General features: G+C 45.0%; 1 protein-coding gene across 6 annotated transcripts in view; it reads left to right on the top strand.

The window, feature by feature from the left end:
- The window catches only part of LOC147708006 (N-acetylglucosamine transporter UNC93A-like), a 265815-nt gene that overhangs the window by 171425 nt on the left and 67758 nt on the right, over positions 1-26632 (top strand). For all 6 annotated transcript variants that reach the window (XR_015296633.1, XR_015296632.1, XR_015296631.1 and 3 more), the window contains exons 4-5: positions 11854-11988; positions 14801-15012. Coding sequence is in view for 1 of the 6 variants with exons in the window: in XM_086926816.1 (XP_086782942.1) it covers positions 11854-11988; positions 14801-15012 (347 nt within the window). In the remaining 5 variants the exon portion in view is untranslated. The remainder of the gene's footprint in view (positions 1-11853; positions 11989-14800; positions 15013-26632) is intronic.

Below are 26632 nucleotides of genomic sequence, written 5' to 3'. Positions count from 1 at the left end.
CCGGCGTATACACTCCGTCACTCACAAGCCCCCTGCCAGCCGCAGGCAAACCCGCCTCACGATTAATACCAATTGCCCCCAAAACCGAACGTTCTAAAGGTACATCAGCCGGTAAAATATCATGCAAATGGGCGCGCTGCGCACTCGCGTCAAAACGCGCATGCGCGCCAACCGCCGCCACCGCATCCCCCAAGTCCTCGGCCTGACCGGCGGAGACAGAAGCGGCACGCTTTCTGCCTCCCCGCTTGACGGCCCGCTTGCCCCTGGCAGCGGGAACTGAAAGCGAACGTTGCGGCGGCACAGAAACCAATGAAGCCGACGCCTCACCACCTCCCAAACCCGCCTCGTTCAACATAACCGCCTCCCCCTCCGCAAGCGACGCATTACCAGGGGCCGCTCTCCTAGAGCGCGGGCGGCCCCTTTCACTTACCGCTTCCTTGCGCGCCCTTTTCGGCGAAGCACACGCCGCCACCACCGCCGCCACACGCGCCGAGGCCTGTCGCCGAGGACGCGACGGCCCAGCCACGTCTCCCAACACCAGGTCCAGGCGACCCGCTTCGCTCAAGAGGCGGATCGCTTCTAACACGCGATAATCCTCACTAGCCATGACGAATCAGTAAATCCACACAACACCAAAATTTTCAATTAAACTATGAGCTCCCGGCCACCAGGTCATTCAACCTAAAATGGTGGCCGGGAGGCGGAGCCAAGGGGGTATATAGCTGGGCTCCCTCAGTAGGAACCGAGGGAGCCCAAAACCAGCCCAAAACCAGCCCAAGGCTGGCGCTCTGGCACAAACCCCCCCCCACTGGCCCCTCCCAATCAGCCCGGGGGTGGGGACCTCCCTGCGGTCGGCTGCCCCCCCCCAAGCCCCCCTTTCACTGCTCCGCCACTTGCAGCAGGCCCTCTCGCCTCACGGGCTGCGCGGGGACACGAATTGCTGATGGAAAATCTCCATCACCTCACCTTGGTGCCGAGAGCAGTCTAGGTTGCCGCCCGACACCACTCCTGTCGCCGGCCATGCACCATTATTCAGTGCCGCACCTAATAACTTCATGGGCCGGACACCTTTCAAGCACGACACCGCTTGCCGCCATACACCTCATACAGGGGCACGTCATCTTGTACCACAACCACACTCGACCGGATACTTCTTGCCGAGCAGCGGCTCCTCCTACTGCTGTCATGGCAGGGGCTGCAGGGCCTTTATCTTCCTGGCCCCATTCTGCCTCTTTTCTTCCCCGCAGCACTCTTTCAGTCCTTCTACAGTGCCAGGCGGGTTCTGACTTATTACTGGCTTCTAGGATCCGCCTCTTCACTCTCGTAGATGTTGCCCCACAGCCCATATCTCTGATGCCACCTCACGGTCTCACCTTCTACCTGCCGAGCCGTCACTACGATGCGGGGTTGGCTCTCGCTCAGCTTGCTTTTCAGTCGTGGCCACAGCACGTTGGTGGCAGGGGCCCTGTCACTGGCCCGTCACTTGCCACACTATCCTTCCATTGGGTGCCGCCATGCGTTTGCGGGTATACCAGGTGCGTGGTGTGCTCCGATCACCTCTTTCACCCCGGGGCTCTTCACATGCCCCGTGGGCCATTAGGCGCATCCTGCGCCTGCTCCGGGGGGTGCCCTCGACACAGGCAGCACTCTCCCCCTTTCACCCACCCAACAAGGCAGCTGCACATGCCATGTAATGCTGTAGGGTCCTAGGCCCTCTTGCACGCATAATAAGGACACAGACACAGTACTTGGATAATAGAACTGGCCCCAGGGCACATGCGCCTGGCCCATTTTATTGGCAGGGTCACATGTCCAGTGAAGCCTGTGGTGGATGGGTGTGGAGGGGTGGCTGGTGCATCAGAACAACTAGAACAGTGACCAGCAGGTCACTACAGTGGCTATGCCCCTGCGCCTTGCCTGGAGAGTGGCCTGGGTGGAAAAGATTGCCCATGAAAGTAGGGAATGTCATATTTGTGAATATTAGGTTGTAGAGCAGCAAATCTGATAATCAAATGTTATGAATTGTAAAATAAGTGCCAACTCTGTGCATGAATTAAAAAGCAATAAGAGATGCCCGTTCACCAAAATGCCATGTTTAGCAGCGGCGAGATCATGTGCCTATTGATAAATGACAGAACAGGCTAACCTCTGAAGTGAGCCACCCAGCTCAACATAGAAATACGTGACAGTTAGCAACCCAACGAGCGGGCGCGGCAAGAGGGTAGAAATCAAAAGGACATGAACCGCTTGAGGTTCAGTCTCAGATGATAACACTGTGTGTGTTATTCGCTGGTCCCCTGTGATACCCTTCAGAGACCATCCAACCAGACCCTGCCAGCACTTTACATTGGAAACGAGCCACCAGTTCAGCTATCCAGTGCCTGTCACAGCCTTCACTTCTGCATGTGGGCAGAGCGTAAAGAAACTGCCCACCTACAGTGCCATTACAACCTGCTCTGCAGCTTATAACGCAGGACGGCGGAGGGTGTACTCCAGCGCCACCTGGTGGCCACCCAGTTTCTACCTCACCTCAAGGCTCGCTACGCTGCTGCTTGAGGACCCAGCACTATCTGGTGACAAGCCTCCAACACCGAGTATGCGCCTGGTCCGTCCCCCTTCTTTTGCTGTTTAGGACGAATTCCCTTCGCACCGAGCAGGACCATGTGTGCTTTCACAGGGTATGTCTAGTTAGGCACCTGACGTGTGCCAACAAGGTTTTTCTGTGTGCAGTTTTGTTTAGCACGAATGTGATCCGAAGATATTGGAGCGCTTTACATGAGCACCAGTTACGTTACACAAGGACACTTTTATTTTTTGGTAGGCGAGGGGAGATTAAGTGATTTGCCCAGTATCACAGGATGCTGAGCACACACTGAGGTTTGGAACTGGTTCTCCAGCTCCAAAGTCGACAGCTCTGGCCATTAGGCCACATCCTGTCAGCCATGCATCATCCTGGGGAAATGCTACCTTTCAAGACCGAGTTTGTGGATGCACTGCATAGCTGACCATCCCGAGACGTCTGAACACAGCTCCAACACTTGTTGCAGGAATTGTGTGTTAGATGTACCACCCCAAGGTAAGTGCCCCCGTAAGGAAAGTAATGCTCAAGCTACAGGAAGTTGAATCATTCCGCCAGTGCTTGCTGCAGTGGGACCATAGGACACAATGCAAGAGGGAAAGCAACGCCTTCTGTGGAGTTCCGCAACCTCATGCTCAATGAAGATGGTGATTACAGCTCAAAGAGCCAAGCCTAGTGGACAAGAAAGTGAAGCCACCGATGAAGAGGAGGTTTTCCTCATATCCTAAACTTCTCCACCAAATGGCAACAGGCGGCCCAAGCAAAAATGTGAAGTCAGGGTAATGGGTCCCCCTTGCCTTCGTTATACACAAAAGAGCCACCAGAGTGAAAAAACTATAAACATATTCAATCAGCACATTATGCACCATGCTCATTTTACATTCCTAGTATTGAACATACACATAACATGTGACAGGATGTCTCCACACACCACCAGGTGTTATGCTTCATCAAAGGATTTCCCTCCCTTTTCAAAAACCCTGTTTGATGAAGAGCGGGCCTACACCCTGGAGTCAGGGAGGCACTTCTATCTAACTATGGATCCTTGAAAATAAAGTAAAACCAATGTGATACACCAATGTGACCTTTATATTGGATGGGGTACCACTTGGTATTAACAATATAGTGTGGGGAAAAAGGGGACAAGTACCCCATCACCACTCAAACCATCAACATGTTTCTGCCTGTTGGCTCAAAAGAGTCTATGGCATTCTTCAGGACAGAACACAAAATCCTTCCTTGGCATACACCCGCTGTGTATGCCACTGTTTGGTGGTCAGACCTTTGTCACCACCTTCTCTAGTTTCTAGTTACCCTAAAATTGAGTCGTTTGGGCCCCATGGAGGAGGGCTCAGGAACTTCTGTAGTCACACATACATCAAGGTGTGTTCCTCATTCGGTCACCTACTGCTATTTCCTCCCAATGATTGGCATACACAGTGGGTGTATGTCAAGGGAGAATTCCATGTTCCGTCTTGTGCTGATTGAATATCTTTATAGTTTTTATACTCAGGTGGCTCTTTTGTGTGTAGCAGTCTACAACTGGAGTCCAGCTCACCCCTGAGGCCCCATAGCCTCTAGTTCCCTATTGTAGATAGCCTACATGGCTTGGTTTTTTGATCTCCCTTTGCTTTGGAAGTAGAGCCCTCAGATGACAGAGACCCAGTACGCCCCAATTTAGAGGGAAGCCCTGGGGTTGCAATAATTTCCATCTGTACCTCTGTGGAGGGGAATTCAAGGAAACCATAGATCACAAGCCTCTAGTAACCATTTACGGCATCACCCCACAACCACCCCCTCATATTGAAAGGTAGGTCTTACAGCTAGAGCAGTACTAGTTCACTTTCACATACCGCCCTGAGGCCAATAACCCACCTAATTTCTTATCTCACCACCCTGTGACCCTTGGTGCCAGTCTGCTCTCCAAGGAACTGGAAATCAAGGACTATGTGTAGATGGTGGGGCAGAGTGCATGCCTTAAGGCTCTCCCAGTCTGATATATATGTCAAGCAGTGCACGACAATGATCCCATTGCCACTCTCCAAGGAGGAACCTGGAAGGCATTCCTACAGGATGCCAACAAATGGGTGCCCGGAAAAAAGGACCAGTTATCCCAACTATGAAGAGTATGGAACAAACTGAGTGTGACATCAGATGGGCTATTCATGAGTGGGGACAAAATCTTGATATCATTGGCTCTGCATCAGAAAGCAGCAGAGTTGGCACACCAAGGACAGCGAGGAGACGAAAAATAAAAGTGAGTCTGTGAGAAAAGGTGTGGTTTTCAGGATTCAATGTCACCAGTGACAACTTGGTGAAACAGTGTCCATCATATCAGTTGACTGAAGGACCCAACGTGCCTGCCCCAACGTGTGAAGCGTCATGGACCAAAGTCAGTTTGAATTTTGGAAGCTTTCTGGATGGACACTTCTCCATGATGATGGTCAACAGGGACTATAAGTACCCAGATGTAGAAGTGGCTAAATGCCTGCATTCAGCAAAGTCTGCCCCCTCCATTAGAAGGTTTTCATGACTTTTGGACTTCCTCAAGAAATACACACTGACAACATACCTTCCTTTAAAGGGGCAAGGTTCAGTAACTTTCTGGATTTCCTAGGAATCCATCACCTGTAGGTCACACCTTAGTGGCCACAGGCCAATGGTGACTTTGAGCGCTTCACACACACCCTGAATAAGGCCATGTGCATTGTCATCAATGAGGACTCAGATCAGGAAGCAAGCCTTCTCCAGTTCTTATAGACATACCAAAGCACCCCTCACTGCACAACAAGTTGCTCACTTTGGTCTTGATGCTTGAAAGGCCTGGGCGGGATACCATTTTGATGAGCCTGTTATGGCAGACCCTACTATTCGATCCAGAGAGAAAACAGACGAAGGATACCAATCACAAGGTCAGCTGAAGCCGACGAGCCAGGATGCCCAACCTAGTACCCGGTGGCCAGGTCCTCAGCTGTGACCGGCACCAGTGATGGAAATTTCACACACCAAATGAGCAATTACTATCAACAGTCACAGGAGTGATTGGCACTCTGGTATCTGCCAGCTGAGGCACAGAGACTGTGGCTCAAAATGATTCCTGGTTTAATAGGGTGAATGTCCAGACAGAGTCGAGCGAAGAGAGTAATTGTTGTACTAAACAGTATAGATGGACTGATGGAGTAAGTAGTTATGAGGAGCTGACCCACAACACTTAACACCATAGGACTCTGCGCCTAACATCCTGTCAACCATTGTCACTGTCACTACCCAACGCCTTGAGATCCTCAGGTGTGAGTAGTTTCATTAAAAAATCCCTGATTGATTGATTGACTGATTAATTGACTGGCCTGCCACTGCCCAAAACACTGACTGTGAAGGACTTCAGTTAGCCTGAAATGGCCCACAAAGCAGCTTGGAGTCAGTGGTATGATATGCACCCCAACCTAGCCCCCAACCAACATCTGCGGGACTTTGTATGCACCGCCAAGTGGGCAGAAGCACCTGCCACAAGCGTTTAAGGGGATGAAGTGAGCCACCACAGTGACGTAACGAAACTTGAGGGGGGCCCTTTGCAACGTACATGGAGTCCTGTCCGGACTCAGGAGCTCTTTGGCCAGGGCACTGTGCTGATGGGGCCCCCTGGAATTCGGGGTAGGGGGGCGCACGGCAGGGTCTGCGGGTGCCATTGTTACATCACTGAGGCACCCAGCTCAGTGCAGGAATAAGTGACAGGTCACAACTCAACAGACTCGGACAGATGATATATATAAAATTGACACAGACTGTTCGTGGTTTAATTCAAAACAATATTAGGGAAAGAGTGTATGTGAGTATGTGTGCGTGCATGTGTGTAGGTGTGTGTGTAAGCATGTGTAACCCACACTATGGGGACTAGCTCAGTCTTTGCAACATTGGTTAACCTTGTCAGAACGTGATAAACTATATTTGTGAGGACTGTGCATTGTGAGGACCAGTTGCAGTAGTGTGTTTAGGTTCTTTGGGGCGAGTGCTCAAAAAACTAAGGGGTATATGTACAAGAACTGCCACTACCTAATGCTAATGCTAGTTAGCTGCAGTTTTTTTAAAGTGGCCTCTTGCCAAAAACTATCGCCCTGTTAGGCGATGTATTTACAATACGTAGCTACATGGCGGTAGTGTCAGGTTGCCAAAGTGAAAACTGCTGCTACCACTAGCTTGAGGCGAAAACTGACGAACGGCCCATTAGCTGCGAAAAAACTCATGTTAGTCAGCCCAACATGACTTTGTTTGCCTCTAGAGGCAAAAATAGCCTATAAGTCCATCTCCCATGAAAAATAGGAAACAAGACCAATGGATTGCAGAATGGAGCAGCCAGGGCCAAGTGCAGCACAGATCAACAACCCACCTAACAGCCAGAATCCCAGGGGAAGAGGAAATTCAGGGCTACAATCATGAAAAGAGGCGCATCACTTGGCAAAACCAGTGATGCATCACTTATGATTGTGCACTCCTTGCAACACCATGGCATCCAAAACTTTGAAAGCGTGGACAGTCCCCAGGGCCTGGAGGGCTCGCTGGGCCTGCGGCTGGGACGGGGAGTGGGGTGCGGAGGTGTTGTGCAGTTGCTGGGCCATGGCGGTAGACATTGAGGAGTCAACGATCACCCTTAACTGTTGGTGAAGTCTGTCAGGTCGCATGGAGACACGTTTCTGACCTGTGTGAGAAGACCACCTGGTAGGGCTGTGAACCATAGAGGCGCTCCTGCGCACCAATGTAGGGATGTCTGCATCGCATACCATGCACCACCATTACACCGGGATGCACGGAGGAGATTACCAATGGTGGGCCGCACCTCTCTGCATCACAGTCTGGAAGATGTTGCACTGGCCGGACGTTGTGCAGGGTGAGGCCCCTGAGCTGCGCCGAACTTGTGCGGCGGGAGCACTGCAACTTGATGCCTAACGGGGCCCTTTGCATCACCTGCATCAGGAAGACTTGGTGACACCTGCTGTACCCACCTGGCTGAGGCTCCTGCTGGCTGAGCCACAGATTTGGAGAGAGTACAGCGGATTGCGCCTCAGCGTCAATGTCCAGGTGAGGAGAAGGTGGGACGCGTCATAGCGAAGGAGGCCAGGATGCCACACTGCCTGCTATCTAGCAACACTGTAGAGATCTCTTGCACCCTGTGCCTGTCGAAACTGCAAATGCACCTTCTACCACATCAGCACACCAGCGTCTCCTACCACCCAGCTGACCAACAGTGCAGTCGACCGGCTCAACTGCATTCTGCTCAACGTGCTGTCCCTCCACAAACACGCAACAAAAATCTGGGACATCCTCGACACCACCTCTTGAGACATCACCTTCTTCATGGAAACCTGGACCAACCCCTGCTCCAGATGGGATACATCGCCATCACCATCCACGACGGCTACAAATTCACCTGCACAGACCATCCCGAGCACCCAGGGGGAGGCATTGCCATTCTCTAAAAAAGCACACTCCGACTGACTATGCACTCTAATGACCCAACGGTGACCATGGGCCACCTCTACTTCCAGATCTGGACCAACCTCGACACCACCCTCTGTGGCACCCTCATCTAAAGGCCCACCACCTGTAGATGCTGGACCAAGGTCACCGAAGAACTTCCTGTCCACTCCCTCAGCACCACCATTCCGCCAACACTTACAGACTCCAACACCGTAGTGCTCTACCTCCACCGATGGATCTTCAAGTGCGTCGACATCCTGGCACCCCTTAAGGAAAGACCAGGCAAACAACACTCCAAGAAGGCCAACTGGCTCACTCCTGCCCTCCACTAGTCCAGTCCCACCTGTCGGCGTCTTGAGAAGAGATGGAGCCACAGCATCAATCAACTCCACAACAGTCACCCTTGCACCATGACAAAAGGGTGCCTGCGTTGGCGCACGGCAGCCATTGTGAGCCATCCTAGGGGAAAAAGACAGGGGGGCTTATTCATGAGCCCCTTCTGACAGTGGCCTAATTTTCTTGACGTACTTGCAATATGATTCTTGCACCACGCGCGTTGCGCTACATTTGGAAAGTGGCGCATCTAGGCATATGCGTGACCTTGTCAAGCCCTGTGCCACATTATACCTGCATACGGTATGATGTACGCAGGGTGGGCGTTCCCACACAACAAAGCCTCATAGGAGTGGCACAGTGAGATCCGCCAGATTTCACTGCAACAATTGTAGGATGCCACTGTGTCAGTACCATACGCCTGCCTCATGGCAGGCGTAAGTGCCAAATGAATAGGCTGGCCCCATGCATTGCTGGAGTTGTATCATCCTTGTGACACAACAGCAGCAATGTGTGACTTTAGAGCTGATAGATATGTCAGGATTCCACATGTATCTGTCATTAATTGCAACATGGAGCGCTGTACAGTTAATACAATGCAACCATGGTGTCACAAGAAGAGCGTAGTGAAAAGTGTTGCAACTCTGTTTTTTCGCAGGAATGCAACACTTTTCATGAATGAGGACTAAGAATGCGCCCTAGCTTATTGGTGGTGGGCATTCCTGCCCTGTAGTTTTGTCACAGGGCAGTGCAGCTATATTCCATGCAGCGCTGTCCAGCACTAAAACCTTCTGAAATGATGCCCCAAGTGTTTGCACCATTTTTAAGACCCGCTATTTTCTGGTCCTAAAAAAGTGCCTCTAACTGGAGTTAGAGGAGTTTTGGGGTATTTTGCACCATACAAGAAATTCCTTGTAAATATCACAAAGTGGGGTTAGCAGCAGATTTTGCACGGGAATGCTTACCTTGCATCTTATTTTCGTTAAGTCCTGCTAACAGAAGTGGCAATCCTAAAATTCACGGTTACGCTGGAAAACGGCTTCTAACTGCGGTTAGCGGCAACTTGTAAATACAGCGATAAAAAAAAGCTTCTATAACGTCAAATAATTGACGCTACGGCGGCGTTAACTCTTTGTACATATGCCACTAAAAGCGCAGCTAGATTTGCCTTGGTCTGCTTTATAACCTTCCCTACTATCAAAGCACGAGTGGAGCAAACGAGAAATTACTAGCCATTGGAAGGCGATCACAGCCCCCAGTGCGGCGCGCTGGCTGCGGGAATTCATAAAGTGGGCAGACTGCGAGGGGACTCTCCGACTCCAGCTGGCTCCGAGAACTGACAATGACAAATTGTGGGACACGGCGAGAGCCTGGGTGGCGATGGTAGATCTCCTTAAAAACCCGGTCGATGACGGTGACTGACTTGTCCGGATATAGGTGCCACCTTTTACCACATGAGAACACAACCATAGGCCACAGGGTGAGAGGGTAGGTGAGGAGGTGTCTAATGTAGGTGCATCCTCCTAAGTGAGACATGGATTACTGCCATAGGGTATTCAACGGAACATGCAGAATAACTATTGTGCAAACGTACGTTGTCAGGGAGAGCGACATGTCTGAGGGGATGAGGGAGGCGGGGCTAATGGGAAGGGACCAAGGTGGGGGAGGGAGTTAGGGGAGGGAGTTACGTTCTTGGTTTGATGTGGTGCATAGGCGTCGACAGTGCTTGCATAATCTTGGAGTGGCACGATTCATCCTCGTAGGGCTATGACATCAGCCGGGTGAGATATGAATCCTACATTTGATGGACTACTCTCCTCGTGAAGAAGGAAAGGCCGGTCCAGACAATCTAATGGGATGCGGGGATATGTCATGACGTGGTCACAACAGCCTGTTGAGTTGCGCATTTATAATGTAGTGTATAGGATTATATGAGTGTTGCACCTTTACGGAACATGAAAACTGAATAAAATTTGTTTAAAAAAAACAAATCAAAGCACGAGTGGAGTTAGAATAGTAATTACGATCAATGGCTGGTACTCATAGGAATAGGTATGGGTGTGTGTGTGTGCATGTGTGTGTGTGTGTGTTTTATTCATTGGGTCACTGGGACCCTGAGCTACCCTTCAGAGGCCTTCCAGCCAGGCTCGGCCGATTTAGGGGCTGGAAAGGAGGAAGTCCACTCCTATAGCTCAATGAGGTGTCATGGAAGGGTTCTCTCCTCGTGAAAATATTTTCTCATTGGAAGAAGAAGTGAAAAAGTGCAAAAGCACTTTCCCCCATAATTTACTTCTGTAGAATTTTCCACGAAGTCCATAACCCTGTTTGCATAAATAGCACTCCAGAAAATCTAAGACTTGAATATTTCCAGGCTACTCTTTCTGCCTTGTCACCAAAAACCTGCATGAATCGTGCCCTCTGTGGCTTTTTCTTTTAACTAAGAAACTCGGTAAAATTACTTGCGAATGTAAACCCAGCTTTTCTCTATAAGAGATTTGAAATCTTTCACTAGAAAGTAATAGTCCGGATGACATAAATGCATCAGTGACAATTTGCATCAGAGTTCGGAAATAACAAAACAGTTATACCGCAATATTGCTCTAAAATCTGGACTGACCAATCAGTTGAAAATGTTTGGCCTCATCTCATTTATTAGTTTTTTGCTGTAAGGCAACACAGCAGGCCTTGCTGCTGTGCTGTCCTACTACAAAAGAGAAGGGCAGGACTACGCTGTATCTATTAGATATGGCTCATTCCTGTCCTTTTCCCCTGTGTTGGCCTACAATGGGCTGCTGTGCACCAACGCAGGCACCTTTTTACCATGGTGCAGGGGTGCCTGCGTTATGGGGATGAATATTTTTGTGCTGGAAGGGAAACCTTCCAGCAAAGAATCACAAGAGGTGCTTTCCTCTTCCTATGTGTGCTACACACATAGGAAGAGGAAAAACAAGGAGAAATAAAGTTATTTCTCCTTGTTGTGCCTCCCTTATGCCTCCCCTAGGGAGCCGTAAGTTTTTGGCGCTGCCTCAGACTTATGATTTCTCGTAAATCTGGGACAATGTCAAAAAGCCATGGATGTTACTGTGAATGCCCCCAGCAACACCGATGGAGCGCACCTTTCAGGCCATGAAAAGCCAAGTAACGTGCTTTGTGTGTCCTTATAAATATGCCAGTGGCACATTGCACCACCAGAACATCAAAAAAGTGACGTTCCGGTAGCGCAATAGTGCCGGCAGGGCCTCATAAATGTTGATCCTGCCCTTGTTAGATGGTGCAAATGTCAATGAAAAATTGCAACTGCTTTAGTGCAATCAAACTAATACAGAAATGTCAGAGTAAAATTACAAACGTGCAACTTTTGCAATCTGCCCCCTTAGATATCCTTAGAAGGATATTGCACTGATTATTCCACAGGAATATAAATAAACTACCCTAACTGCATTGTTTTGCTTTACTTTGCATTTCTATAGGTGGTCCTCAGAATTCAAACTACACAAATTGTGGAGCAGGTGATTGCCCGGGTGCAGTAGTGACGGCTGGAAATGATACAGGACCTGCTCGTCCATCAGATCCCCTGATCTACACTCTGCTTGGTATTTACACTGGTAAGTGCTTCATTTCACTAAGAAATAAACGGATTACTCCATTAACTAGATTAAAAAAGGATAAAAAACGTTACTAGGACAAACAAATGGCAAAGCAGCAACTGTGTTTGGTGCATTTGAATATAATTTAAGGCTCTGTCGTGGGTAAAGGCAGTGCTTTAATTGGGCCAGTGCTGCCCAGTACAGAGTACCAGCACTTTTTTATTTTGAGAGGGAGAGTACTGGAACTTTTCAAGAGCGACATAATACTTTCAGTTGGAGAGTACCAGCACTTCTCAGAAACAAGCAGGTACTCGGCTACAGAGTACCTGCCCTTCTATGCTTCCATTTCAAGCACGGGGGACAGGTCCTTCCCACCAAGTCCAGCCGTGCAGCAGAAGAGGAACGAGAAAAAAGGTAACACACAGCAGTACAGAAACTGAGTTCAGGAGATTTCATCGACTAAGCAATGAGGAATATTAATTTATTAGACTCTGGAGACCAACAGGGAAAACAGCTTTCAGTCATCTTTGCAAAGCACAACAAAGAGAGGCAAAAGTTGTTCTTAGGAGCAGGCAGGGAGCACTGCTGAATGCCTACACTCGATTCCACCTCATACCTCTTTCTTCCACCACACTACTCTTCCCATCTCTTTATCTTGCATGTTCATTTTATGCCTGCTTTCTCCCTTTGTCACTGTTTTCCTGTTTTTCTCTTGTGCCTTCTTTCTCCCTTTTCTGCCTTCTTCTCATGCACTCAAAGTCAAAGTCTGATGATGGAAATAAGTCCAGGGGCCGTACTACATAAAGTGCCCCAGGGGAGCAATAGGCGTTTGTGCCCGCTTTGGGCCCCCCCAGGGCACTTTGGTATTATAGAAGATTTCTGTAATATTGATAGCACCGGTGCACATAAAGCGCCAGCGTTATCTTGAGGGTGTGTTCCCTCATTTGCATGGGAGCATGCCCCTTTGCAAATGAGGGAATCCCTTTGCCTCTGCGCCCTATTACAGACACAAGCCCAGAGGCAAAGACGCTCCTAGGAGGCGCATTAACAGTGTGCCACCTAAAAGGTGGTGCCCTGAGGCAGCGCATAGTAATAGGGTGCATTTTCATTGTTTACACTGGACTCGCCTTCTTAGAGGTGCACCCGGCGTAAACAATGAAAACGTGGATTTTCTCTAATATGGCCCCTGGTGCCAAAACATGAGATCTGGTCTAAAAACCTGCTGCACAAGTACTAATCTCAGTTTGTGATGCTATAAATACCCCTCTTTGCAGCAGTGTCGTGATTCCCCTGTAAGGGAGTCCTAGTAACAAAATTAGCCATGCAGAGGAAGTTACAGTACATTTACTCTCATTGGGATTGCAATGTAACACCCATCTGCGAATCAGTGACTTAACATCGAATTTGCCTTGGGAGGGTAACCGATTTGTCTTTATTTTGAGGAGCATTTGCTCAATTTGGACGTAAATCTTCCTCCACTGAACTCTCCATATAGCGCAGGAAAGTCCATACTTGAATTATCCTCTGGATTTAACACTTAAACCACAATTGTTTTTAGAATCTATTGCCATTCACCTCTCTGAGACCCTTAGAAGCTCTTTTAGAGTCAGACTGCAGGTCATAGGAAGCTGTTTTAAAATGACAAATTTCCCATCTACAATATGCATTCTCCTACCCCATTGCATAGGCAGAAAAAAGCAGATTTCCTGATTGGGGCATGGGGCTGCATGATCATTGGAGATGCAATCAAGAAAAGGTTGTGGGAGCACTGAGCCAGTTCTTGGGTTCCATATCTCACAGCCGGGCTTGCGATTTGACAAAGGACTTTCTTTCATCATTTTATATTTGATGTCATGATGTTGTTTTTTAATGTGTGAATATCATTCTGTATTGATTATTTTAATGAATTTGAGTTGGAATCACCACAGGGATTACTATATGTATTGGAGAATTATTATTTAAACATATGTTTGTATAAAAATGTTATGTAACAAATTAATTTAAATGTTTTTAACTTAATACGAATAAAAAATTGAGAGACAAAAGCAACCCTAGTTTTCAAAAGGAGTCCCTTTTGATACTGTTTGATACCCAGTCGTTTCTGATTTTCTGGGAAACTCTCTTTTTTTAAAGTTCTTTATGGAACAAACACGCTTCTCAAGTAACAAAATTAGGGTGAACTTCAACACCTGTATATTGCTTTAACAATTCAAAGGAGTTCTTAGATGGTTCCGAGGTAACTCACCTCAAACTAAAATTCCTTCTACATATGTCAAATAACTCAGAGTTAATCCTTGGTAAACATGGGCCTAAGCCTGCGTTACATTTACTGCAAACACAAAGTTGGCATTTATTTATTTAAGATACTATATAGTGAAGACCTGGCTACCTTGGCAGTGGCGTTCTTTACAGGTAACAATACCTAGAATTGGCAGTTAATATAAAAAAGAAAAAAATACGTAATAAAGAATATTCTAGAAAGGAGAGCTTTTTAAGATTGTGCCTTATGTTTACTTGTAGGCGATTCCAATGAATGGGCATGTTTTACTCAAGAAGCTCCTTCTTTTTATTGTATCAAAAGGCATGAGACTTCTGGACCGAACTGGACATGAGCGATGAGCCTGTCAATGAAAGATCCAAAATTGGCAATGATCATCACTTTTTAAAGGGAAATATCCTTTCAAGTGCATTGAGAAATAGGATGTGTGGAAACCTGCTTGTGAACACATTGAAACACCAATACAAGTATGATCTGTGTCCTAAGTGCCAATTTAAAATGATTTCGTGCACATGTTGACCTTTCTGACGTTCTGTTGATTCCTCTCTGCAGGCAGTGGAGTACTGGCTGTGGCTCTTATTGCTATATTTCTGGACCAGATAGATGTCGAAGAAGGCAAGAGCAAAGAAGAAAGTCAACAGCCAGTAATGACAACAGTATTAGCCACCTTCAGACAGCTCGGAGATATTCGTCAAATACTCCTTATCCCCTTGACAATGTACAGTGGATTCGAGCAAGGATTCCTTGCTGGTGATTACACAAAGGTCTGTATTAATAAGATTGTATTATTTGGAAAATGTTTAAGTACAGGTGTGATTTCCATACCATAAATCAACAAACTGATTGAGTGACCCTGTTTAACAGTCACGCAATTAACAAAAATATCCTACTTCGATTCTCTGTTGTTTGGACCGCTAATCATGTGTGGTCTTGACTACAACACATATTTGCCTTTTTTTATCGACATTATTCACATGCTCACTTAGCCACACATCCCAAGATAGCTGACCTCTACAAGTCACTCGGTTTTATTGTTAGTATTTCCATTGTGGTAGTTGGACCTTTCTCCTTCTCATTCTTGTATTTGGAATGTCCTTGTCGAGCCTTTTTTATTCCCATACTTTTTCAAAATGGTTGCTCATCTGTCATTTGGATAGGACATTTAATTGTATATATCTGAAGTCTGTTTCTCTTAACCTATGTGCCTTGTCCAGAATTTCATTCAACTAATCGATCAACTGTTTACACCTGACCATATTAATAAATCCCTATATTTGTCTGGTAATTTCAGTAATTATCTGAATCTGAGAGTTTCTCTATTTTTATTTTTGCTTGCAGTCTATTATATGCTGAAGTGCATTATATTATATAGCAATAAACGTTAACAGTAGGTTAATATGAACCTAGTATTCTGTGGCGATTTCACAAAGTAGTTGTTTTCACTCATTGGCACCTGGTATTTCTAGTAGGAGACATTACTACCTTTATGAGGGTGGTTAAATATGGTGTCTCCACCCATTGAGTACATACATGAAAATTGTAAACCTGTGTCTCTCTCGTGTTAACAGAAAACGAGACCGAATGTAGGGCTCCAAATTTGATGCGCGAATACACAGTTAAAGAAGTGGTAGCATCTGGGCTGAGGCATCTGAAATTTTGGGGAAGATGGAATCACATCACTTCTGTAAAATAACTTTGCATTTTCAAATACAAGTTAATTCCTTTGGACAAAGCGTCATATGGGGTGCTAGTTGGCGTGCACCACGGTTGAGTCTGTTTATCCACTCAGTCTATACTTTTTTTTTTTTAAATACAAATGTGTTGGGAATTTTGAAACTGTGAGCAGGTTATCTCTAAAGATAGAAACACACAAGAGAGCAGACCAGGTCTAGGAGTGGTATGAGACCATCACAGTGACCTAGGATCAGTGGGCTGCACATGTGAACCCAAGTTGTTGGGGATTATTGGTAAACATAAAGCTAGTACAAGTCCCATCAGACCACCCTTGCGGTGGAGTTTACGTCACGTGGGAATTGCAGATCAATCCATATCTTAGTCGGCCATATAGTGCCGGTAAAGAGCTGGATGTCAGAAAACTAGCAAACATGTTTACCATGTAGTGGACTAGATAATGTGCAGTGCTCAAAAATAAAGTGATATATAAAATTAACTACACAGACTCTGAAAGAGCGTTTAAACAGAAGGCCGTGTGTCAAGGGATAAAAACGCGCCTGGTAGAGGGACTACCCTGTGGCGCTGTGTGCAATACGGTCGACATGTTTCAGCCAAATGGGGTTTTACCCCGGCATTCTTCAGGACCTTTTATAAATCAGCTACTGCAGCCATAACTACAAACGTTATGTTTGGTAAGAAATAGTGATAAGGTTGCTAGTAGAAAGATACATATCTACCAAAGACTTTCACGGTTAGACGTCCACTTGAGGGAGAGAAGCATGTCTTCTTCCTATCAATAAACAAGATGGTATTGTACAACAACGTTAAAATACACATACACAACCACCCGTACCCAGAGAGACTGTTCAGACACAACACACCTGCAAGAATAATTTACATTCTGCATATTGGAAAAAAAGCATCATCGCTTAATCATTTCGAGGCATTTCAACAGCTGATACCCTTTGAGGAAGGACGAATCTGGTTTGTTACATCAAACCTACCCCGCGTGTCCTGCCCAATGTGCGCATGCGCGATCGACTAGCGTTTCGTTCCGTTTTGCATTCGAGAGCAGGTTCCTCGGTTTGCCGCGTTAGCCACAACAACTACCATTTGGCGGCTATTTAAGGGCAATCAACAACCCTGTGAGTGCCTCCCCTTCCGCTCGGCCCACAGCCAGAGGTACCGACGGACAGGTGAGTGCCCTGCCATACTTTCTCCAACTCACTCGGGTGGTCCATCCAGGCTCTGTTCAGGTAGGGGTACTGTAGGCAGTGTGTTAGGTCATTGTTTACCTCACTATGACAGCTATATAGAAGGGGTCTTGGACTCTCAAACTCCTTGATACCTATTGGGCTCCTAATTGTAAGCAGCCCAGTTAGTCTCTTGTGGACCTACTCCAGCCCCTCTTACTAGTGCCACTATACTGGGTTCTATTAAGTTCTCCATTTAGTACCCACCATAAGACACACGGGTAGTTGTGATATGTGTGCACTCCCTAGTGCCACTAGGTTGGTTTCTATTACGTCTCCCATAAAGTTTCTAATACATATGATTGATTGAGAGGTCCATATACCATCCTAAGTTTTTTCTAGGAGTTTTTTCTAGACATTTTTGAATGTCTGTACTACGCTATCTTTACAGGTGACATACGGGTAACTGTGATTTGTGTGAACTCGGCTTGACGGTGGGATGCACATCACACTTGCGTTGGGTTTGTGTGTAGAGCACTTAGCTTGGTCACAGTAGAACTAAGTGCTGACTGTGTCCTTTTTCTACACCACAGAGCGGGGCCTCATACTCCCGAGCGGTTGCCGGGTGAGGTGAGGTCTTCACCCACACAACGCTGGGTGAGTATCACTTTGAGGAAATGCCTCGAAATGATTAAGCGATGATGCTTTTTTTCCAATATGCAGAATGTAAATTATTCTTGCAGGTGTGTTGTGTCTGAACAGTCTCTCTGGGTACGGGTGGTTGTGTATGTGTATTATAACGTTGTTGTACAATACCATCTTGTTTATTGATAGGAAGAAGACATGCTTCTCTCCCTCAAGCGGACGTCTAACCGTGAAAGTCTTTGGTAGATATGTATCTTTCTACTAGCAACCTTATCACTATTTCTTACCAAACATAACGTTTGTAGTTATGGCTGCAGTAGCTGATTTATAAAAGGTCCTGAAGAATGCCGGGGTAAAACCCCATTTGGCTGAAACATGTCGACCGTATTGCACACAGCGCCACAGGGTAGTCCCTCTACCAGGCGCATTTTTATCCCTTGACACACGGCCTTCTGTTTAAACGCTCTTTCAGAGTCTGTGTAGTTAATTTTATATATCACTTTATTTTTGAGCACTGCACATTATCTAGTCCACTACATGGTAAACATGTTTGCTAGTTTTCTGACATCCAGCTCTTTACCGGCACTATATGGCCGACTAAGATATGGATTGATCTGCAATTCCCACGTGACGTAAACTCCACCGCAAGGGTGGTCTGATGGGACTTGTACTAGCTTTATGTTTACCAATAATCCCCAACAACTTGGGTTCACATGTGCAGCCCACTGATCCTAGGTCACTGTGATGGTCTCATACCACTCCTAGACCTGGTCTGCTCTCTTGTGTGTTTCTATTTGACATTTGGGGAGCGAGCAGACAGGTCGTTAAATATTCCCCCCTGACCCTCCATACATGTTTGTTTTTTAGTATCTCTAAAGATAGGCATGTTTTTCTGTCATAGACTTGAGTTTACCTTAGAGGTTTCTATGAAGATTCCATCCTGCCTCTCCACATTTTTGATTTGTGTACTCTGGGGAAGTATGTGTGGTAGTTAGGCCTGCTCAGTAAGTCACTCAAAGACTGCTAATCCTTTAGATTAGCTGAAGCCGAAAAAAATCACAATTACTTTCACCAATCAGTGAAAAGGATTTAGCTGGTTTGATCACACAAATGCAGAACAAATCTTCTGGGGACGAAGGCTTACATCAAAGCAATACAAGAAAGGAGTGAAGAGGAAATGCTCAAAAGAGCAGAAGAGGTGGACACGTCCTCCTCAAGTTCTATTGTCAAACAACAAAGGGATTCACCCTTATGGGAAAGCATAGAAGTGTTCCTCCAGACTACGTGTGTCTCTTACAATGGTGGAAAGCACACAGTTTTGTTTAAATACCCCTCACCCAGCAAAAGGACCCTTGGTGGCATGCTTCATCGGGGTCTTCCTGCCCCGCCCCGCTGTGGGACGGGGGGGGGGTGCTACGAATACGTGGGAGCACTGGTTATGTAAAACAATACCATGTGTGGTGTAGGAGTGTGAGTGAAAGGGTCAGAAGTGAGTGAATGGTAAAATGTTTTAAAATACATGGTTCAGTGGAGAAAATAAATTTGAATGTTCCTTTGAGCTGGTATCTTTAAAAGTGGGCAATGAGATGGAGATACTATGCTTTAATGAGCAGTGTCTCCTGTGTCGACATGTTTTGAAGCCCTCCCCTGGCTTCTCATCAGGACCTTGATGAGATCCCTTCTATACGCAAATCAAACAACTGTGTATTTATATATAATCCTTACTAAGTGGTGTACATAAATTTAACATGCACAGTATACTTTACCCCAGTAGGTAAATTGCTGAATGGGTTTCTTATATCGCCCAGATAATGCCCAATGAGCCTTCAAAACGGGAGGGAAGGGGTACCCATAGTCACATAAATATCAAGGTTACCTCCTCACCAGGCACTGCCTCGCCGCTGTTCCGTGGAGAAAATCCCCACTTTATTCCCGTTTTAGATGTTTTGGAGTCAATTCACAAAGGCAAGCTGGAGGGCATTAAAGAGTACTAAAGAAGTGCTATGTTATGTCAACCAAAATGCCTTTGCATGTAGACTGCAGTAAATGTATACTTTTTCTATATATGTATAATTACCTTCATCATATTCTCTCAGTCGATAATTTTGCCACAATATTTTGGGAAATTTATATTTTTGTCCTCGATATTCTGACATACAACCTCAAAGACATGCTGACATTGAAGCAAAGTGTTGGCACTTCTTCTTCACCTTTCTGTTTCCCCCTTACTGTCTCAGAGTGTGGGTTTGCATGAGCCTTTCACTTATTACTGTCTGTGTCAACTGCTGAACTGAGGTGGTGTACATTGTTTTCCATTATACGAGTGCACACTCAGCCTTACTTTGAATGTTGTATACTCTTATGCATGGCCAACTGAACATTTATGCTGCTTGTAGCCCTGACCTTCTGACCAATCCTTAATATAGAATTTATATATAGATTAATTTGGTGTGGACCTCCTCAGTATGTGATTCCAGTTCACTTAGAAGCTCTTCGAGAGATGCTGTAAACTGGTGCCTCTTTCAATCAGTCCCATTGTTTCTGTTTTTCCACTTATGCTGACAACACCAAGCTTAGCAGATTCACAGGGGATAACCACTCCGTGGTGTTCTATGTTGTACATCTGGTAGTGGATGAGAAGTAACTAGCTCAACTAAACACTGGTGTGACAAAGGTTCTTGTGGCTACTGGAAGTACAGATGTCTGAAAACACTCCATAAGGTCCCATGAACCAGTCCACTGACTCATGTCTTCTGATGTTATGGAGTTATAGTTGACTCAGATCTCCAAACATCTGTACAAGTATCAGCAATGGCTTCCTCGTGCACCCTTCAGATGCCAAACATACGTAAATGTCTTCCCTTTGTAACCTATGAGGGATGCTGCGGTGCTAATGCTGTACTTATTGAAACTTATCTTGATTACTGCAATGCTGTCTCTTTTGGCATAAACAAAACCATTTTACAGAGGCAGACAGACAAAGTGATCGCCTCTACCACTCAATTTACCAGAAATTCTACTTTAAAGCATCTACAGTAGCAATGCCTACTTCACTATATTTTCCAGAGAAATCTCCGGATTTCTTTGACAACTGGCTATCCAGCTATGTCCCATCAGAAGCACTTCATTCTTCCGAAATGAATCTACCCAGATGTCTCTGTTTCAGTAAATATAGGTCAGTGGATTGATCCTTCTCTGTCCTGGTACTCTTTCTCTGGAATTTATTTCCCTTATGTCTCCGCTAAACAACTTCTTTACTCCATTCAGGAAGAAATGCAAACAATTTTTCAACTCTGAACTTTCAACTATCTTGTTTTTCTGATGGAGTCAGGTTCAACTTTCAAGGGCCAAGAGAGAACTTCGGGTGAACAACGCTCTATAAAACCATATAAACATAACATTGAACTTGTCCCTGTAATAATAGGAAAAGTAGCCTTACTCGTCTGGCAGCACTGATTTAATATATGTCTCATTCCATAATTAATGTTTGATAGACCTATCAGCCTTAGGGTGGTCTTCAACCAAAGGTTTTGTCTGCTTGCTTCCAATGTTGCTGAATTCGTTTTCATTGACCTTAGGCCTCTGTGCACTTTACAAATGCTAATCAGTTCTATAGTACGTGTACTCAGTCCCCTAAGCATGGTTTTGATTGGCATATACCTAATTGGCATATTTAATTTACGGATGAGTCCCTTTTAGAGGGGTATACCATGTACCCAGGGCCTGTAAATTAAATGCTTCTAGTGGGCCTGCAGCACGTATTGTGCCACCCACTTACGTACCCCTCTAAAACCTGTCCCAGGCCTTTCATTGCAGTCTGAAGGCATTCTCCCCCTGCCATCTTGACTTGACATTTAAAGCCGCTTGCCAAGTCTTAGACGCCCCTTTTATTATAGATAAGTCACCCCTAAGAAAGGCCCTAGGTAGCCCATAGGGCTGTGTGATGTGTAAGTAAGAGGTAGGACATGTACTTTTAAGTTTTAAATGGACTGGTAGTATAATACTCCAAATATATTTTTCACTACTGTGAGGCCTACCCCGCTCATAGGATAACATTGAGAATTCCGTAATACATTTAATATGCTGTAATTCTTAATTGAGAGGAGGTAGGTTGGTCATGTTTGGTACCTATGGAATTGGAATGATAAATCCTCTTTAATGGCTTTTTTTCTTAATTTTATTTTTTAATTATGCAAGGTGAATAATAGATACATCTCAAATATAATTTCATTATCATTTCATATTTGATTATATACATATCCTTAATCCTTTTGGTGGCCACAAAACGAAAAAGAAAGAAAAAAAGAGACCTAATTAGCAGAGAGAGTAGAAGGAGAGGGTAAAAATAAATAAATAAATAAATGAAACAGCAATAAAAATCATTTTACAGTAATCCACCTTTCCCCGTTCAACAATTATTTTTATAATATTTACTCTATTAAACAACATTTTACGAGAACCTTCTATAGCTCCTCTTTACTTCCCGTGTTTTTCCCAAAGCCAGTAAATCAGAGGAGCCCAAATCTTATAACCTTGCTCCTTTGCTTGTCGCACCTTGTTCTCATATAGTGCTATTTCTTGAGTATATATATTCAGAAGTCGATAAAATCATGCAAAGTACTCAGGTGGTGTATAGTCCTTCCAATCCGTGGCTATCAATAATCTACCTACTGCCACTGTAATAAATACAAAATCTTTTTGAGATGATAATAGCCCAGCTCGATTACCATAGCCAAATAGCATTAGTGGCGAGCTTAGATTAATTTTTTTATTAGTTGTTTGCATCCAAAATTCTTCCATACCCGTTTTTAAAGATGCCAATTTGCTGCATCTGGAAAACATATGTATTATATCTGCAGGACTGGTTTGGCATCTAGGGCAACTGTCGTTTTCCCTCTTTTTACTTAAAGAGTTTCGCGGGCGTATAATATAGATTGCATAGGGTTTTGTAGTGCTGACTTTTAAGATTTGCTGAGAGAAATATTTTTTTGACAATTGCAGTGACATATCTAAGTCAATTTTCTCATCCCCTGGCTTTTCTGCCCATTTAGTCTCAATTTTATCCAAGACATCAGGTAGAATTTCCAACAGGATATTATAGTAATCTCTGATCTTTGCATTCCCCTGATAAATCATATCTAATACCTGTATAGCGCCATGATTGAAGGTCCCTTGGGCCTGAGTTTTCAAACTGCCCCAAATTTGGATATATTTGAACTGGGACCACTTATCTATCCCCTTTTGCTGGACCAATTCCGAGTAAGGTATAATGTCAAGTTTTTCATCATACAGATTGCCAATTATTTCGATACCTGCCCGTTCCCACCCTTTCGCCATACCACCATCAATTTCTACTGGAAGTAGTGATAGCCCCCATAGGGGGTATACCTATTATACCTAGGGACTTTCAATATTTTACTGACTTTCCTCCACACCCTCCAAGCAGCTTTTATACATTTAAATAGGGTCTTTTTATAGTAGCTGGGTTCTAGTTTTTTTTAGAAACAAACCCGAAGCTTCCTGACCTATAGCTAGGTGATATATGGAAGGTAGTTCATTTTCCCTTCTAAGCCTACCCGTAGTTAAAAGAGGGCCCATTTGTTGCAAAGTCACTGCCCAGTAATAGAATACCAAGTTAGGGGCAGCCCATTCACCTCAATCTTGCGGATGTGTTAAGAATTTTAGGGATCGCCTAATTTTCTGATAATGCCACATAACATTTTAAAACATTGCTTCCATTTTCTGGATAGCGGTACCCGACAGTTCCAAAGGAATAGAACGACATAGGTATAACATTTTCGGGAAAATTTTCATTTTCAGTATATTAACCCTACCAACTATCTAACTAATGAGAACTCTGTTTCACAGCCCATGCACTCATCGGAGCCAATGGATCGCCGCTGCTGCACGGATCAGGACCAGCACATTGACACCACTGCAGTGGTCAAAAATAAAAGTAAAAGAACAAAAGTAAAACTATTAACATCTACATATAAAAGCGAATTGATTTGATTACCTTATTGAATTAAAATGTAGAATACTATTTGTTTGAACAGTCTGAATATCTAATACATATTGGGTTCACTCATATCAATTGAAACAACTAAAACAGAAAGATTGGAGATTTAAAAATAAAATACTAGTAAAAAATGTAGAGCACATTGACAATACATAGGGAACAAACATGAACTTCATAACTGGACTAACTATGAACATCTGCAGATTTCTTAAGCCAGAAGCAGGCACTGGAAAAGGCACATGCATCTGAAACAAAATTATGAAAGAGTAAATCCATATACTTAAAGTAAAATTTGAAAAAGTCATTTCTACATATCTGTTCAAAAGAAGTAACCTCAAAGGACTCTAACAAGGAGGAAATGCTCAGCAATCAATGTGATTTGTAATTAAAAAAATTCTGTAAATAACGTGTGATTCTTGTAACCTCTTGTAATAGGTCTGATCTGAGTGTGAGGGCAAACTGGTAAACAAGGCATTACTCAAGTTCAAGATGGGCTGAACACATCAAATGCGTTGAAGACGTTAACGAGATATATTAGAAATTGGAATATTGGTGGAAAAAAGATATGTGAAATATTTAAGAATTTGGATTGCAAAAGCCTGAGACTTGGGAAAAGATACAGACTGACACACAAACAAAAGGCAAGGTTTCCCAAATGGTTACTGCCACTGAAACACTAATGAAGTTAGGGTGAAGCACATCACTTCATACTTTCCTAGCCTGTTGCTCACTACTCCTGGATGATGGAAGTCACTTACAATTATTTACATACATAAAGGAGGAGAAGGGAGGTTGGTTGATCCATGATACAGCCTCTTAAATCATAAAATGTATAACACAAGCATGACATTCGGTAAAGCAGTCGCGGCCCCCAGTTGAAAATTGTCTCTTTCCATCCAGAGGGTTATGGCAAATAGATTGGGCAAAAAGGCATCAAGTGATTACAATTACCTGGGAAACATGTATTACAACGCAGGCATTACATTGTAGTGCCTTTATAACGCAGTCAGTACCACAACTGCGCTTTTACCACAAGTTCCATTACAACGCAAGTCATTACAATGACTTGCTTTAGGGAATGTGGTGTTGGCTGCGGGATGTCCTGTCAGACCATCAATACAGTATTAGGAAGGTAGAGGCACCATGGACCAGTGCCTTAACCTCTACCTTTTAATAGGGAAATATACAATGGCCAAGAAAGGGACTTTACATCTCGCATTTATGGACCTTTCCTCGGCGTTTGACTGGGTGATTAGGTCCAATCTCTGGAATTTATTATTAGAAATAGGATGGATAAGAATATTGTATATTTTTTGGTGGACCTGCACAGGGACCTCATGGGAGCTGTAAGGTTCGACCAAAAGGGTAATCTTACGCAGCAGTTAGTTATCACAAGAGGAGTGAGACAAGGGTGTATCCTGGCGCCCTTGTTATTTACCCTTTATATTAACCATCTTGAACCGGTCTTATCCGGAGCTGCTAAGGATATTCCCTGTGTAAGGAAACAATTGATTCCTGCTTTGCTTTATGCAGATGATGCAGCATTACTGGCATGCACAGCCGTGGGGCTGCATCAGTTGTTGACCGCTTTCACACATTTTATGGGCTCATTAGACCTAAATGTACACCTGTCCAAGTCACACATTATGAGCCTGGGAGGGAAGTTGAATATAGTCAAAACGTATTGCTGTGACGGGACCGAAATAACTAGGGTCCCCACATTCCCGTACCTGGGCATTCTATTTGATGATAGGTGTTCATGGGTTCCGCAAAGGAGGGTGAAGAGAATTGCTATGGCTAGATCAACAGGTGCGGTTCTTGACTTTACCCGGAGGCTGGGCGCCAAGCCCATGCAGGCCTTGTTGAATATTTATAAAGCCAAGCGTATCGCCATTGTGAAGTATGGCTCTGAAATTTGGGGTTATAACAGGTGCACGGAGCTCCAAATTGTTGAAAATACATTTTTTAGGAAACCTGCTCTCCAGTCCCCAGTTGATATCCTCGTATATATTTCATCAAGAGGTGGCCTTGGCTATGTTTCTGACTTGATTAGAAGGTCTCCCATTCTTAAATGGATCTTGATCTGGTCTAATCCTGACTTGGTGCTAAATAACGAGATCATACGAGATTGCATGGCACTAGATAGGGCAAGTAGCATATGGTGGAGACATTTGAAAAGCACAGCGGAGTGATTAAGTTGACCAAACTTGTTTGACAACCCAGAAAATATATGTAAAAAAGATCTTGTGTGGGCCAAGACCTCATTTCAGTGCTTAGCATCACAAGAAAGAGAGGCCTTGGAATTATTGAAACCCACTGTCCGTGCACACCAGCTCCTAAAAACTTCCTATTCTAAGGTGCCTTACCTGAATATTGTCACAAAGCCCCAACATCGTTTTCTTTTGACGAGATTTAGGTTTAATTATTTACATTTATACTGGCTGATCCTTTAGGTTGGCCAAGATGGATGACCTGGGTCCGTGCTCATGCGATTGTTTCTCTAAGCAGGACACTATGCATTTTGTCCTGTTCTGCGATTTTTAGGTCGAGCATTCGCAGCGCATGCGCTGCAAAGAAAAACGACCTTTTCCGAGCGCTTAGGCTTTTCAGCCAAGCACGTGCACGTGTTGCCATTGCCTTCAATGGCAACGTGTGCACGTCAGGATATTCACTCGCGGGAGCGCGCGGCCCATCTGGTCGCAATTATCGCTTCCGCAAGTGAATCCCTCCGCTTTTTTTTCTTGTTTTTCCAAATGGGGCAGCTCCGGTATGTCTCGCACTGTGATGCAGCTGGCTGATACTACTCACATCGCCCCCCTCCCAGCACTCCAACGGTAGCGAAGGAGGCAGACT

Source organism: Lissotriton vulgaris, chromosome 6 (assembly GCF_964263255.1).
Source record: "Lissotriton vulgaris chromosome 6, aLisVul1.2, whole genome shotgun sequence".
Classification (NCBI taxonomy): Eukaryota; Metazoa; Chordata; class Amphibia; order Caudata; family Salamandridae; genus Lissotriton; species Lissotriton vulgaris.
Note: the sequence above shows the minus strand (reverse complement) of the source record. Positions and strands in the feature narration are given on the sequence as shown.